The sequence below is a fragment of the Heterodontus francisci genome, unplaced genomic scaffold (genome assembly GCF_036365525.1).
Source record: "Heterodontus francisci isolate sHetFra1 unplaced genomic scaffold, sHetFra1.hap1 HAP1_SCAFFOLD_102, whole genome shotgun sequence".
NCBI lineage: Eukaryota > Metazoa > Chordata > Chondrichthyes > Heterodontiformes > Heterodontidae > Heterodontus > Heterodontus francisci.
In genome coordinates, this window is record NW_027140380.1 from 4,564,089 (window position 1) to 4,581,135 (window position 17,047).

A 17,047-nucleotide genomic window follows, 5' to 3' on the forward strand; every position below is an offset into this window, starting at 1 on the left:
AAATGACATAGGGGATATGGAGATAGTGTGGGAAAAAGGCATTGAAGTGGACGATCAGTCATCATCATATTGAATGGCAAGGTGGGCTCGACGGGCTGAATGGCCTACTCCTGCTTCTATGTTCCTATCAGTCTGCAAACTTCATGTGCATGCTGTCATTGTCCCTTTTATTCCATGGGCTTCAGTTTTACTGGCAGTCTAGTATGTGACATCATCAAGAAGGTTTCAATAAGTTAAATAAGGAGAAATTGTTTCCAGTGGCAAAAGGGTCAGTAACCAGAGGATGTATTTATCAGGTGATTGAGAAAAGACCAGAGGCGAAATGAGGAATGATTTTTTATACAGTGATGTGTTGTCATCTGGAATGCACTGTCTGATCAGGACTTGAAAGCAGATTCAGTAGTAACTTTGAAAAGCAATTGGGATAAATACTGGAAGGAAAATTTACAGATTACAGGAAAAAGCTGAACACCAGGACTAATTGGATAGCACAACCAAAGAGACAGCACTGACACAATGGACCAAATGGTCTCCTTCTTTGGGTATCATTCTATGGTTTTATGAACATAATGTTGGTACAATTTCCTGAGTTGGAAGGGAAGTGAACCCAGATTCTGGGTATTCTAAACACCAGACCCAAACCAAATGAACAAGCCCGTTGTTTAATCTCTGTTTTTCACACCAGCTTCTCCTCGCTCTTTCTATGTTTCCAGCCTGGTCTGTTCCTCTGACCTTCATTCCTGACACTCTATTGAGAGTGGCCAACTCACTGCGCCTCTCACTCACACCGTCACTCCACCCCTTCACCCACTTCCAAACCTCTCTGTTCAACAGTACCTCACATCTGCTCCTCTGCTCCATTAATATAACAGGAAAACATTTTCAAACAGACATCTCCAGACAGTGAACGTTCCAGTAAGACAAGGTAAAGAGCAGATTCATTCACTTTAAACACAGAGAGAGCAGCTCTCCCTGTTCAGTCTAAGGAGCAGATGTGGGTTCACTCCCATTAGTCTTAGAGACATGCGCCAGAATTTTAAGGGACCGTTGGAGACGGGAATGGAGGCCGGGGAGGGGTAGGGGGGGTGTATAAAATAGGGATGGAAGACGTTGGACCGGATTTTTCTGTCGGCGGCTGACATGCAGGGCAGACTTCGCACATCCACACGGCAAGAAGGCATTTCAAGTATTTATGAGTCCAATTGTCAGCAATTTTATTCACTGGATCCAATTGTACTAATAGCACACGGGAACTACGGGGCTTCAGAGCCTCGCCTGGTTAAAGGAGGTGACTGGGAGGTGGGAGCTGAGTGTTGTCTTCACTGGGAAGCTATCGGGTGAGGCAGCAAAAATTGGCAGAAAGGGCAGCGGGAAACACTGTCAGGAGTGGGGGCCAATGTGCCAGCTCTGCAGAGGGAACAACACCAGGGTGCCATTGGGGGAGTGCCACATCATTGAGGGTGACAAGTGAGGTAAATGTGGCTGGGTGTTGTTTACTGTGAAGGCCTTGCACTCAGGGAGGGGCAACCTGACATGGGCCTCATTCGAGGCTCTCATTGGATTCGAGGCTCCCATTGAGGAGGAGGAGGAGGAGTAGAGAGGAAGGGAGGGAGGCACAGGCACCAGCAGGGGCACCACAGCAGCTTGGGGGCCCACAGGAAGGCCAGCCTCGAACAGGAGGCTGGAGAAGGCGGCAGAGGAACACGTCAGCCGAGGTTCAACTACCTGCAGATGTCCGAGTGACAGTGTCTCCGCAGACTGCACCTCTCCACGGGGGTCGTCACTGATCTCTCTGCCATGATGCAGCTGTGCCCCATGCGACTTGGTGGGCACCTGATGCCAGTGTCATTGAAGGTCACCGTGCCACTGAACTTCTTCACCACCAGATCATTGCGGGGATCCACTGGAGATATGTGTGGAATCTCACAGTCTGTAGTGAATCAGTGCATCAAGGAGGTCACCAATGTCCTGTTCAGGAGGGCCGGTGACTATGTGCACATTGATCCAAACAGTCAAGCTGAGAGAGCTATAGGATTCGGGCCATCGCTGGATTCCACCAGGTGTAGGCTGTCATTGACTGCACCCATGTGACCATCATGGCTCCTGCAGACCAGCCAGCAGCCTTCAACAGGAAGGGCTTCCACTTGCTCAGTGTGCAATTGGTCTGTGACCACTGCAAATGGATCCCATAGGTGTGTGCACAAATCCCGGGAAGCAGCCACAACGCCTGCATACCAAGGCACTCCCAGGTGCCAGAACCTTTCCGCGGCCCCATCCGCTTTCAGAGATGGATCCTTGGAGACGAGGGCTACCCACTGAGGACATGACTACTGACGTCTGTGAGGAACCCACGCACGGATGCAGAGGAGAGGTGCAACACCTGCTGCGGTTCAACCCGAGCGACCATCAAGGAGGCCATTGGTCTCCTGAAGATGAGATTCAGGTGCCTAGATCGATCCAGTGGAGCCCTTCAGTATGTCCCGGCGAGGGTCTCGCATATCGTGGTGGTTTGCTGTGCACAGCACAATCTGGCATTACAGAGGGGTGAGGTGTTGACTAGTGAGGATATCGTGGAGTGTGATGTCTCCTCTGATGATGAGGATGTGGAGGAGGATGCTGCCCAAGCAGTGCCAGATGAAGAACCTCAGGCACAGCAGGAAAGGGGCCATGAGATACACACAAGGGAGACATGAGACACCCTTATACATTCAAGTTTCCTTTGAGCCTTACCACCTTCTGGAACCACAGCAATAAAGTCTTAGCTTTAAGCAGCCCTGTTGTCGCCTGCTTCCTTCTGCACTGCAGCGTCCAGGTACACATCGCACAGTGACAAGACCGAAGCTTTGTGAACTCAGGGCTTGGTCCCTCACTTCCAGCCCCTTGGGAGGAAGGGTTTAAATGAAGTCCCAAAGGGCATCAACAATAGGAAGGAGACATAGTGAGAGAACATCATTTCTTTCTTCCGTGTGACATCAAATGCAACCCTATCCATCTGGGATGCACATTCACCATGAACCCTAAGTGAATCTAGGTGCTCTTCTGAAATCTTTTCCGCATGCTCCTACGTGGTGCTCCCCCTGCTCTGTCAGCTGAGGTGGAGACAGGCTGCTGACCTTGCTGCCCCATGGCTTGGGATGACATTGGTGGCCGTCCTCTTGCTGCCTGAGGCCTGGAGGGCCCCGGCACACTGAGGGCCTCCTCCACAGGTACAGGGACCCCCCCTCTGTCATCGAGGGTGATGGAGGCAGGCACTGGCATCACTTGTGTCACTCGCAGAGGGGCTTTGGAGCTACTGTCCACACCAGGAGCACCCTGAGAGGAGACCCCAGATGTAGCAGCCAGCTGCTCCTCCCCCTTATAAGACACACTTGTACCTCGCTGCTGACCTGAGAGGGATGTGGACCTGGTGAAGAGTTCAGGTGCCTCGTCCCCCCTCTCGCCTTGTCACCGCTGGATGGAGCTCATGGACAAAGCGATGGAGTGCAGGTCTGCACACATCTCCGGCAGCCACTGATTGGTCGGCTGGATCTGGCTCTCCATCAGAGTCACCAATCTCTCAAGGAAGGAAGCCAGACACACCCCCATCAGAGACAGTGCAGCATGCAAGGCCTGGATGGACTCCTCCATCATCCGAACTTGGGTACACATAACCTCCGGCAACTCTGCCAGATGTTGCCTGACCTCTTGCTGCAGCTGCAGCATTTCCCGTGTTGCTGGTGACACCAGAGGCACGTCATCAGCCTGGGACTCAGCATGGGCCTGGCCTCCCACAGACTTCCAACTGCCAGTGGCCTCGGCTGTCACAGCCTCAGTCAGCTGCCCGGGCCTGTCTGTGACGTGCTCACCAGCTTGTGTGCCCAAATCTAACAGCGAGTGGATACCCACCGAGTGAGGGTTTCTGTGCTGGTGGAGGGTGCAGGGGAATGATGTGACGGTGCACCCTCTGAGGCTCCCTCCTCCTCCTCAGAGGTGTCTGGCTGTCCCCCAGTCTCTCCAGCTCTTCGCTCTTGTCGTTCATCCTAGCCTGCATGTGAAAACAGGGACATTGAAGGGTTAGAGTCTGCCCATCGTGACATTCCAACCACCCCTACTGTGCAGCTCCATTGATGCAGTGGTGAACAGATGAGCAGTGTGGCTCCTTTGCAGCAGATGCACCCTTGTGCCCCAGGAGATGTTCACTCACTCTCTTAGGTAGGTGTCCCTGTCTCTCCATCAGCTATGGAGCAGCTGCTTTGCTGCCCGGCCTGTTCCATGGCCTCCTCCTCCATCGGGATGAGGACATGGAGATAAGGCATCCACTGCCAGTCTTGACACGCTCTTTCCGATTGTGGGCTGTCTTCTATTGCAGCCACTATGATCAACAAAGTTCGTCTCCCAGCGGGGACAAGCCCAACATCTCTGATGGTGATAATCCAGCAGTCCATGATGTGGACACACATATTCCTCCTGCATGTGGCCCCTCTCGAGGGACTGTGTGAGTTTAGACAATGACTGACGTGCACCTCCCACCGAGATGCAGCCAAGCCTCAGGCAGCGTGTCCTGCTGCCCTTCCCCAATACACATGACTGGGTGGTCACTCCCTTTCCACCAAACACTCCCTCTCACTCTGCCATGCGCAATGTCCAAAGGGTCCAAAGTGTTTTGAGTTTGTGCCTGAGCAGCCTGGATCCGGTCATTGACCCACTTCGTGCACTGGATCCATGTCTTGGGGTTGACCCCACGGCTGCTGACTTCACCTACTATCTCAAAGCAGCTTTGCTTGGTCAGGTGGACAGGTCTCCACCTCCCATCCCTGGGGAAGAGGATCTTCCACCTATCTGTTGTCACCTGGAGGCGAACCTGCAGGAAGGCATCGCTAAACTATTGGACCATGGTCACTGCAGGCTCGCATTCAGCTCGTTATCTATCAGGCAGCAGAGACAGCAGAACGGGTCCTGGGGCATCAGTGACAGTAGAACGGGTCCTGGGACAGCAGAATGGGTCCAGGGCAGCAGAGGCAGCAGAACAGGTCCTGGGGCAGCAGATGCAGCAGAACAGGTCCTGGGGCAGCAGAGGCAGCAGAACAGGTCCTGGGGCAGCAGATGCAGCAGAACAGGTCCTGGGGCAGCGGAGGCAGCAGAACAGGTTCAGGGGCAGCAGATGCAGCAGAACAAGTCCTGGGGTAGCGGAGGCAGCAGAACAGGACCTGGGGCAGCAGATGCAGCAGAACAGGTCCTGGGGTAGCGGAGGCAGCAGAACAGGTCCTGGGGCAGCAGATGCAGCAGAACGGGTCCTGGAGCAGCAGAGGCAGCAGAACGGGTCCTGGGGCAGCAGAACGGGCCCTGGGGCAGCAGAGGCAGCAGAATGGGTCTTGGGGCAGCAGAACGGGTTCTGGGACAGCAGAACGGGACCTGGGGCAGCAGAGGCAGCAGAACGGGTTCTGGGACAGCAGAGGCTGCAGAACGGGTCCTGGGACAGCAGAGGCAGCAGAACGGGTTCTGGGACAGCAGAGGGCTCTCAGGAAGACACTCCTTTAAACCAGGCAGCAGTGAATACAGGTCTGGCAGTCCTTTCAATATGGTGCCAGCACCTGCCGTTGTGTCAGATGTCGGTGCCATCGGTGCCTCGTTCCCTGCCTCTGGTCCTTGTTTACATGGGCCCCACGCCTCCCCTTCATTAATTGGTCAGCTGCTCCGTGATCGGGGTCGGCCGGCCACATTTCACTCGTGTGGTGACGGCACCCACTCACGGTGTCTCTGCCGAGAGCCGCACCGTTAGGTTAAAATTCAGCCCATGGGGTCAAGAGTGGAAAATCTCCCCTCTGATTCTCTCTACTTAAACTGATGGAGACACCAAATTAAAACTGATGAAACCAGGGATTGTATCCTGGTTCTTCAATCTAGTGTTCTCCCAACTGAGCTATTCCATCCTCACTGTGAACTCATCTTCATTGGAGACAAATATAACTCCAGGCGGAATTTCCCCACCCGTTCATTCCTCACTTCAGAGGAATGGGACCCAACCAGATCGCGGAACTCAGATTATGTTAATGTTCTGCTCTTGATATCTTCATATTATCTTGCGTTTGAGCCACTTTTAATCAGGTTCACGGACAAATTCTTCCATCATCCCTTCTCCCACATTCTCTCTCTCTCATTCATTCTTTATTCCTCACAGTCCAGAAACAGTTAGGAATCAGAGCTCACTCCCAAACCCTCTGCACACAGACCTCTGTCTGTTACCCTGTTTGATCCAAGAGACCAGTCAATAAATTACACTCTTTATAAACACAGAAAGCTGCCTCAGAGTGTTGGACAGAGATAAATACGCTGAAGTCTTTTGAAAAAAGTTCATCTTACGGGTTGTTACTGAGCCCACAGAGCAGGGCGGGCCCAGGCTCCAGCCCCAGCCCCAGCCTGTGCTGTGTTAGCTGATGCCACCTGGTGTGAAACTGAGTCACACGGAGCAGGAAAGGGCCTGATTGTATTCATGGCCTGTGTTGAGTTAACTGATCCCACTCAGTGTGGTAGGAGCCACACAGAACAGAATGGGCCCAGGCTCCTTCCTCAGCCTGAGGGATGATAGTTCTTCTCACACATTGTTGTCCAGAGCCCCACACAGAACAGGGAAATCTCAGGCTCCATCCCCGGCCTGTGGTATTTTACTTCATCGCACCTGGTATGGTACGGAGTCCCCAGAGCAGGAAAGATCCAGCTTCCATCTCCGGCCTGTGCTGAATTAGCTGATCTGACCTGGTTGGCACTGAACCGCAATCAGGGAAGGATGGGCCGAGGCTCCATGGCCTGTGGTGTGTTAGTTATTCTCATTTGGTGCGGTACTGAGCACTATATAGAGCAGGATGGGCCTGTGCTCAGTGAGCTGATCTCACCTTGTGTGGTTCTGAGACCCACACACAAAGCAGGACAGGCCTAGGCCTCATCCCCGGCCTGTGTTCAATTAGCTGATCTCATCCAAAAGATTTTGATAAGGTTCCACACAAGAGGCTTCTCTATAAGATTAAAGTCCCTGGTATCAGTGGTAATATATTGATCTGGATTGGGAACTGACTGGCAGGACGTAGGCAGAAAGTAGTTACAGATGGATCTGGATCTGTTTGGAGACCAGTTACCAATGGTATCTCACAGGGATCGGTGTTGGGACTGTTGCTCTTTACTATTTTTATTAATGATCTGGATGTAGGTGTAGGGGGCACCATCTGTAAATTTACAGATGATTTGAAGATCTGTGCGAGTGTTCAGACTGTAAACGATACTCGACTGTTTCAGGCTGATCTTAATGTGTTGGGAGATTGGGTTCATGACTGGTAAATTATGTTTAATTTGGGTAAGTGCAGTGTTATTCATGTGGACAGGGCGAATGCTCAACATTCATACACCCTTCAGGGAAAAACATTAAAGTAGGTGGAAAAATGAAAATAATTTTGAGCAGACATCTGGATGTTCTCGTGCACAGATCTCTAAAGGTACAGCAGCAATGCTGTGAAGTGATAGTTGGAGCAAATAGAGGGTTGGGCTGCATTCAGAGGACAATTGAGTATAAAATGAGGCATATTCTTTCATGGGATGTGAGCGACACTGGCAAGTCCAGAATTTGTTACCCATCCCTAATTGTCCTTGACAAGGTGGCGGTGAGCTCCCTTCTCGAATTGCTGCACTCCATGTGGTGTAGGTACACCCACAGTGCTGTTAGGAAGGGAGATCCAGGATTTTGACCCAGCATCAGTGAATGAACAGCGATATATTTGCAGATCAGATGGTGAGTGACTTGGAGGGGAGCTTGCACATGGTGGTGTTTCCATGCATCTGCAGCCCTTGTCCTTCAAGGTTTAATTGTGTATTCCTTTGCTGTGTTTGACCTCACCAAAGGCATCACCTCACACTTCTCCAAGTTGAATTCCATTTGCCACTTTTCTGCCCACCTGACCAGTCCATTTCTCCAGCTCTCCTAATGAGCATTTCACCATGTGCCTTGAGCTGAGTTACTCATCACAGAATTCCCACGATCTGATTTACTCTTGTAGCCAGAGTATGTATATGAATGGTCTAGTTAAGCTTTTGTCAATGGTAACCCCCAGGATGTTGATGGTGGGGGGATTCAGCGATGGTAATGCTGTTGAACGTCAAAGGGAGATGGTTACATTCTCTCTTGTTGGAGATGGTCATTGCCTGGTACTTATGTGGTGTGAATGTTACTTGCCACTTAGCTGCCCAAGTCTGAATGTTGTCCAGGTCTTGCTGCTTCTGGACATGGTCTCCTTCAGTATCTGAGATGTCCCGAATTTGTCCTTTTATGAAACCTTGGTCAGGACTCACTTGGAATATTGTCTCCAGTCTTGGTCTCCTCACATGATGGGTGATATTGAGGCTTTGGAAAGGGTACAGAGGAGAGACATTCAACGAATTCCCAGTATAAGACATCTTGGTTATCAAGTTAGACTAAAAGAGTTGGGACCCTACACCTCAGAGAAACCTAGACTGAGGGGTGATCCGATTGAGGTTCATAAATAATGAAGGGTCCAATTTAGCATGGGAGAGGAGTCATAACTTTATTTTGGAAAAGGCCAGATGGCACCCGCATCACATTAAATTTCATTTTCAGTGGTGGGTTAACGTACCAGGATGGCCGAGTGGTTAAGGTGTCGGACTTAATATCCAATAGACATGTGTCTGCGTGGGTTCAAACCCCACTCCTGCTATCTGTGCTTACAAAATGTTACTTATTCTTTCCCTGACTTTTGCCTTGCACCATCATCTCTTCTGTCATTTCATCACTCTTACCTTCCAACTGATCACAGCTTCCTATTATTTGATCTGCCCCAGCACCGTTCCTTGGCTCTGTGCTTGCTTATAAACTGGTAAATCTTTAACTTAATCTCCTCTGTACCCTGACAATGACCTTCTCATCCTTCCTGGATTGTGGTTCCTCACAGGATCCGCTGCCTCTCCGACTCCCCTCCAGGTAACTGAAGGCCCTGAGCCTTGGTCTCGCTTTATACGCTAGCTGGTAGTTGATTCCTTGCAGGTCTGCCACCGCTCAGGAGAAGCTCAAAACCCAGATCAAGCAAAGTATCAAGAGGAATGTGAACAAAGGCTCCCTGGTGCAGAGCAAGGGACAGGGAGCCTCCGGCTCCTTCAAAATCAGCAAGAAGGAAAACCGAGGGAAAAGTGGGAAAGAAGGTGAAGAAACCAGCACACAAGAAATCTTTAGTGAAGAAACCAGCAGACGTGAAAGTGACAACAAAGAAAGTAACAGCCAAGAAAACGAGCAGCAAGGCGGCGGCAACGCCAAATAAGGTGGTGAAGAAAGCAGCGCTTCAGAAAAAGTCTCCTGCGAAGAAGGTCAAAAAAGGCAAGAGTGCGGCGGGCGGAAAGGCGCTGAAGAAAGTGCAGACATGGAAGAGCAAGGTCAAGCCGAAAGCAGCGAAGGCTCAGAAAGCAGGGTCTGGAAAGAAGTGAAAGAGCGCAGGAAACTTGTAAACATCTGAACACAAAGGCTCTTCTCAGAGCCACCCACATCTCTCAGGAAAGAGCTGATCCCCTGATCAAATGATCCCTGTCCCGGCCCCGCCTGCAGATTCCACATGGAAATGATTTGGAGTAAATCCAGGATCCCTGGTGACTCCCCTCCACCCAGCCCTTTCCCCACTCTCTGTAATAAAACAGAGGGATATCCGGCCCTCACTCTAACTGGAGATGTGTTCGGTGCAGTCTCAGTTCACAAATTCAGGGGGAGAGTCTGTAAGACAGGAACACTGGCGGAGAAACCCCACCTCACAACTCAAACCCCAACACATGAGTTTCTCCAATTCAGCTGGAGTCGGGTGACAACAGGAGCTGGGATAGGCTGTAATCGGGAATGTGAAGAATGGATTTGTTCAGGGAGGAATGTACCTGGAATCTCCGAAAATTATAGTTCCTTATTTCACCAGATGACACATTCTGCAGTGAGAGTGAAAAGTCTCGTCACTGCTTCACATTTACTAATTGTTTGGTTCGAGATGAATGATGAGTCAGAGAGTAATGACAGGATCTGAAGCTTCTCTCACACCAGCCCTTGAAGGACTCAGTGTGAAGTGTCCAATGTGTGAAGCTACTGCCAGGGTTTGTCAATCTGAACAGTTTCAGCTCAGTTACTGGGGGCCTGGAATCCCCGCAGTTTGACTCTGTCTCTGATTGGTCACCCGCTTCTCAATCCAATTTTTAACCAATAGGAGAATCACATATAAGTAAATAGAAGTTCTCATTGGCTTAGATTTTCCAATTGGAAAAAGCCCGGCAATTCCAGAGCAGGAAGGAATTGAAGTGATGGAAAATTTCAATTTTCAGGCAACAATTTTAAAACCTCTCATTTTATGTTCTGTTTTACTGTATTTACCGTCACAAAATCCTGACGCGATTTTAGGAATCGTTTTCATTTGTCAATCTGTTAACTGTAAGCGGCGGGAGGAAGGTCCGGTTCAGCAATTTAAAACGGGACAAATATCAGCTTCCTCTCTGTAAAAGGAACACATTAGCGACTAACCGCTTCTCACAGGCTTCTCGGGGACTGACAGAAACGAGTGGTTTCTGATCTTTTCTCCTGAAAGAGGCGGATAATGCTGCAGGGAGCAATGAACTGCCCTTCACTTTCTGGCTGCTAATACACCCCTGACTTTAAACAGTTCAAACAGCGACTGATGCTTCTGCCGGAAAATGAGCAGATTCACCAGAATGGTCCCGGTCCATCATGGCCAAAGACATCCAGCTGGCCCGCCGCATCCGCGGGGAACGCACCTAAAACCCAGCTTCACTAACAAGTGCTCTTTTCAGAGCCACCAAATCAGCAAAGGAAAGAGCTGCCATCTCTGTTCATCATCAAATCCATCAGATTGAAGGGGCGGTCACATGGTTTCTGTTTTGTCACATCACTTTCCCGAAAGGCCTGCAGGACTGAGAACTGATCTGGAATTTAGAAAGCAGCATTACCGGAGACTCATTGCTGCTCAGCACAATCTCAACCCCGCTCCTGGGATCCGTTAGCTGGCATTTGGGGAAAAGAAATGGATCCCAGTTTTATTTGGAAGGCATTAATGGAGCCGGGTCCGTTCACATGAGGGTTATTTACAAACATTACCCAATGAGTTCACTAATATTTGAATCCATTGGAGATCAGTGCACAGGATATGTAAGGCAGCTCGGTCACTCTGACTGAAACCGCCAGTTCCCCGGGGCTGCAGACCCTGACACTGCGGGCAGAGAATCCCCGACTCTATCCCGCTGCCGGATGAAACAGACAGCTCTGTGTCCGGAGAATAGGGAGGGCCGGGGGGAAGGCACATATTAAAGAGCTGCATTGGACTCAGCTCCTGTGTGTGCACAACTCTCACTGATTCCGTCCTCTGGGAACAGTGCGGTCTAAACAGATCAGGTTGGGAGAGAAACACACAGCCCGAGAATGGCCTCTTCCTTCCTGCATTTACTCTGTTCCGGGAGCAGATTCTCATTGAGAAGCGGCGCTCAGATCACCAGAGAGAAAAAAAAAACACAATTCAAACTGTCCAAATGAAAAACAGAGAATTAACCCGGACACTTCCATTATTAAATTAATTCAGCAGCTCCGAACCAGTTCCCGTTAATGTACCGGGATAATCTCGGGATTTATAAAATCGAAGGCAGCGGGATTTATTAAATTGTTGATTCTGACACCCTGTAGTTCACTTCTTCACTTAACAAGAGGGGGAGATGTGTGAGCAGAGAAACAGAGCGAAATCCAGAGAGGGAACTGAAAACACACCTGGACAGATGTGAAACAGGTCAATCAACTGTTACAATAACTCCATCTCTGACTCCCTCCTGACAGTAACCAGTCCTTTCACAGAGACCGTGGGTGGCTCTGAAAAGAGCCTTTGGTTTATTTGATGACATTTTGGCCGCTTTACTTTTTTCTGGGAGCTCTGAGTGCTGGTTTTCTTGGGCAGCAGCACGGCCTGGATATTCGGCAGCACCCCGCCCTGAGCGATGGTCAACCCTCCCAGCAGCTTGTTGAGTTCCTCGTTGTTGCGGACGGCCAGCTGCAGTTGTCTGGGGATGGTGCGGCTCTTCTTGTTGTCCCGGGCCGCGTTACCGGCCAGCTCGAGGATTTCAGCGGTCAGATACTCGAGCACAGCAGCCAGATAGACCGGGGCTCCGGCACCCACACGCTCAGCATAGTTGCCCTTTCTCAGGAGCCTGTGAACACGGCCCACTGGGAACTGCAGTCCAGCCCGGGAGGAGTGAGACTTGGCCTTGGCCCGAGCTTTCCCGCTGGTCTTTCCTCTTCCAGACATTTCCACAATCTCACAAATACTTTCACAAAGAATGAATAATTTCCTTAGCATTGATGCCACGTTGTAGGCAGTCAGGGTGGCCGAGCGGTCTAAGGCGCTGCGTTCAGGTCGCAGTCTCCATGGGAGGCGTGTGTTCGAATCCCTATTCTGACAAGTTGTGTTTTGACTGCACTGGAGGCGTTTGGGAGCAGTGGTGAAGAGCAAAGAGAAAGCAGGAAAGAACATGAACAAACAAAGTAACAATGGACCCAAAGATGTTGCATCAAAACATTAGAGTAAGAGGCAACAAAGCAAACAGCAGGGCACATAAAATATCAAAAATGTAACCTTTGTATCGGGGTGGAAGATGTTGCCAATATCCTCAATGAATACTTTACTGTTTTCCCGAATGAGAGGGTGATGCAGATATTGTTATTAAGGAGGAGGAGTGTGAAGTATTGGAGGTGATAACTTAAGTTGAGAGGAAGTCTTAATGGGATGAGCATCCTTGAATGTGGATAAATCATCAGGACCAGATGAAATGTACCCCAGGCTGTTGAAAGAAGCCAGGGAAGAACTAGTGGAAGGTCTGACCATCATTTTCCAATCCCTCAAAGGATACAGGTGTGGTGCCAGAGGATTGGAGGTCTTGTTACGTTGCAATAAAAGCAAAATACGAGGCAGATCAAGCATGGCTGATCATTTCGAGTAGAGAAACAGGGCTGAATTCCCTGAACCAGTGCTACAGCTTTCAGAATAGAAGGAGCCTATACACACCTGATGGGTTCCACTTAAACAAAAGAGCTGGAGGTGTTGACAGTCAGAACAGATAAAATGTGGAGTGTTTGAAGCAGATTCTGTGTGGTTACTGTAGTTGTACTATGGAGTTATTTCAAGGAGGTGATTCTGAATGTAATGGATCAACGTGGACCCGTCCAAGGCAAAGGTTCTAAGCTTCCCTGTGGTCCAGCCTGGTTGAATGGAACTGAAGCAAACAAATCATCCAGAAGAGGAAAAGATATGTAAGGCCATGAAAGCACAGAATTCAGAAGGATGCAATACCAGATGGTATGGCAAGAGTGTAAAACAGCAACAGACTGGTGAATAAAACTTTCCCATTGAATGAGACAAGAGAAAAGGGTAATAATAGTGTCAGAGGTGAGTTGTGACACTATTCACATTCCACCTTGATCTGAATAGGACTGTTGAAGGGAGTGATTGAGAAGAATAGAGGAGAAATGAAAAGAAAGGAGAAATAAACAAAAGGTCTTTTGATTTTAGAATGCTTGTTTTTGGAAATGACAGACTGTAAAGTGTGTGTGTCAGAAGATATAGAGCGAAGTTGGGTATGACAAGATCACAGGAAAGTTGTGCCCTGAGACAAGGTGTGTGTTGACAGGAAAGCTGCTTTCTTTTGCACAATATGTATTTTATTCATATAATTTGTGCAATTACATTGCAAAGCAGTTCAAATTTAATATTACATAGGGTACAATACAGATCAGTTTCCTTCAATAATGTACATGATGTATCTCACAATCCCTGCCTGCACAGGTTATATTTACAGTATTTACATTATACATCAAACATTCTCTGGTGCAAACAGCCCGAGGGGTTTTACACAGGTTCCAGCCCCTCACTGTACTATGGACTACTAGGGCCTCAGACTGCAGCCTTTCCCCATTGAGTCTCCATGGTGGCTTCCCCAAGCTTTAATGCCGTCCCACAGCACATAGTCTTGGACGTTGCAATGTGCCAGTCTGCAACACTCGGTCATGGACAGCTCTTTGCACTGGAATACCTGTCCCACGGCCGGGCTCGTTCTCAATAGAGATCATTTCAAATGAACATTTCCTAAATCCGTGCTTTCTCTCTCGCAATACAGAGAACAGGATGTCTAGCAGATTCAGTGTGAGACGATAACACTGCCGGGTAAAGGCCGCTTTCCAACTCCAATCTTAACACAGGAGATTCCCCAAACAGCTGCAGGAAGGTGTTTGTAAACTGCAGGAAGCGGATGTGTGTGGAAATGGTGATGTTACTGAGGAGGTTTCTTAGTATAGAATGGACTATGTTTAGGTGGGAATATTACTGAGTGTTAATTGCATCGGGACCATATTTAAAAGCTCCGGCTTTCTGGAAAGCCTTGACTATGAAGGCCGAGTCTGGAAGGGTTTGTGTGGAGAGCTGGGTTTTGGTTCTACTGTTAATAAAGGGTTTGAAATTGGCAGCCCGGAGGAAACTGGAGGTGGAGCTGAAAGAGGAGGGGCCGTTCTCTCTCTGTCTGTCACTCTGGGTGTCTCCTCCATCTAGCTCTCTGTTTAACCTTCACTCGTGTCTCCTCCCCTCCTTGCTCTCACTCTGCCTTTCTCAGCCAGGTCCAGGCGGCCTGTATAAAAAGGAGCCTGACAGAATCAGTCTTTTTTATTGTGCACTGATTTGAGGAAAGAATCAACATGTCTGCCAGTAAACAAGAGTATGCTCCAGGCTGGCAGCATGTTAGAATCCATGAGGAAAGGCATCATCACCCTCATCGACAAGCAGAAGGGGGAGAGGACAGAAATCAGAAATTGGTGGCCCAATTTCTGCTTAATGCTGACTACAAGATTCTGTCAAAAGACATAGCCAGTCGATTCAAGTCTGCTCTGGAGTTGGTGATTCACCCTGATCAGACCTATACTATACCAGGCAGGACAATCTCTGATAGCTTTGCGCTACTCAGGGATATGATCACCTATGTACGGGACAGAAGGGTGGACACCTGCCTCATCAGCCTGGACCAGGAGAAGGCTTTTGACAGGATATCGCACACTTACATGATGGATGTGCATTCCAAAATGGGGTTTGGGGAGGGAATCTGCAATTGGATCAAACTACTCTACACAAACATCAGTAGTGCAGTCTCAATCAATGGGTGGGAATCAGAAAGTTTCCCGATCCAATCTGGAGTCAGACAGGGCTGTCCTCTCTCCCGTGTCTTGTTTGTTTGCAGTATTGAACCCTTTGCTGAGTCTATTAGGAAGAATGCGAGCATCAGAGGGGTGACAATCCCAGGCAGCGGAGGCACTCAGGTTAAAACCTCCCTGTACATGGATGACGTCGCCGTTTTATGCTCGGATCCACTGTCTGTGCGCAGAGTGATGAGCATCTGCGACCAGCTCGAACTGGCCTTGGGAGCCAATGTTAAACATGGCAAGAGCGAGGCCATGTTCTTTGGGAACTCGGCTGACCGATCCTTTGTCCCCTTCACCGTTAGGTGAGATTACCTGAAGGTGCTGGGGATATGATTTGGAAGGGCTGAGACGTGCACCAAAACCTGGAAGGAGCGAGTAGCCAGGGTACTACATAAGCTGAGCATGTGGGAGCAGCGATCTCTCTCCATTATGGATAAGAACCTGGTCATCAGGTGCGAGGCGCTCACATTGCTGTGCGTGGTGCAGGTCTGGCCCATACCGCATTCCTGCGCTGTGGCGATCACCTGAGCCATTTTCCGCTTCATCTGGGGATCCAAAATGATCCGAGTCCGGAGGGACACGATGTTCAAACCTCTGGATAAGGGCGGGAAAAATGTACCCAACGTCGCCTTCATCCTTATGGCTACCTTTGTGTGCGGCTGCATCAAGCTGTGTGTCGATCCCCAGTTTGCAAACTTCAAGTGTCACTACGTGCTGTGGTTCTATCTTTCCCCAGTGTTGCAAAGGATGGGCCTGGTCATATTGCCGCGGAATGCTCCATCCAGTTGGACTGTGCCGTACTGCCTATCCTTCATGGAAAAGTTTCTGTGGAAAAACACCTTTGACCACCAATCCATCAGGCAGTGGTCTGCACGGAATATCCTCAAGGCCCTACGGGAAAAGGAGATGGTGGATCCTGTCGGATGGTCCCCTGAGCAGAAGTCCAAAGTCATTTGGCAGAATGCCTCATCACCAGAACTTTCAAACAAGCACCAAGATGTAGCCTGGCTGATGGTGAGAAGAGCCCTCCCTGTCAGATCCTTCCTGCACACCCGAAGTCTCACCCCATCCACACGCGGCCCTCGAGGTGGCTGTGGTGGAAAAGAGACGTTGCCCACCTCTTTCTGGAATGTGTCTTTGCAAAGCAGGTGTGGAAGAGATGCAGTGGATTTTGTCGAGGTTCATCCCAAGCAGCTCTGCAGCACAGGAGTCTGTGCTCTATGGGCTGTTCCCAGGGACGCACACCGAGGTAAACATCAACTGTTGCTGGAAGACTATCAATTCGTTGAAAGACGCTCTTTGGTCTGCCCGAAAATTGCTGGTCTTCCATGCAAAGAGTTGTCCATGACCGAATGTTGCAGACTGACACATTCCAAGGTCCAGGACTACGTGCTGAGGGACGCACTAAAACTTGGGGCAGCCGCAGCAAAGGCTCAATGTGGAAAGACCACAGTGTAAGGTCCCCTCACTAAGCTGAACTGAGGAGCTGGAACCATGGGAAACCACTCGAACTGTAGCCAGAAAATATTTGTTTGCTGTAAAATGTACATGGCATGACAATGAAATGGAAGGGTTGTGAGGTAACTCACTCCTGTATTGAAGGAAACTGTTCTCCTTTGCATTCTTTGTATTGTTTGACTTGGTGCTTTTTGGAACTGTTTTGTAATGTATTTTTTTTTTACAGATTTTTATGAATAAAGTATATTTTGGAAATTAATACAAGAAAGTCTGGCAGAGGTAAAGGAGGGAAAGGACTGGGCAAAGACAGAGCAAAGCGGCACCGCAAAGTGCTTCGTGATAATATCCAGG

The 17,047-nt window shown here is 49.5% G+C and overlaps 1 protein-coding gene and 1 non-coding gene across 2 annotated transcripts in view; one reads left to right on the plus strand and one right to left on the minus strand.

Moving 5' to 3' along the window:
* The window catches only part of LOC137359413 (histone H2A-like), a 104,003-nt gene extending 91,698 nt beyond the window's left edge, over positions 1–12,305 (minus strand). Inside the window, exon 1 of the mRNA XM_068025395.1 lies at positions 11,946–12,305. Within this exon, the coding sequence (XP_067881496.1) occupies positions 11,946–12,305 (360 nt within the window). The remainder of the gene's footprint in view (positions 1–11,945) is intronic.
* On the plus strand, positions 8,614–8,696 carry trnal-uaa (transfer RNA leucine (anticodon UAA)). The gene has a single exon. It is a non-coding gene; the product is annotated as a tRNA-Leu (tRNA).
* Positions 12,306–17,047: the final 4,742 nt, after the last annotated feature.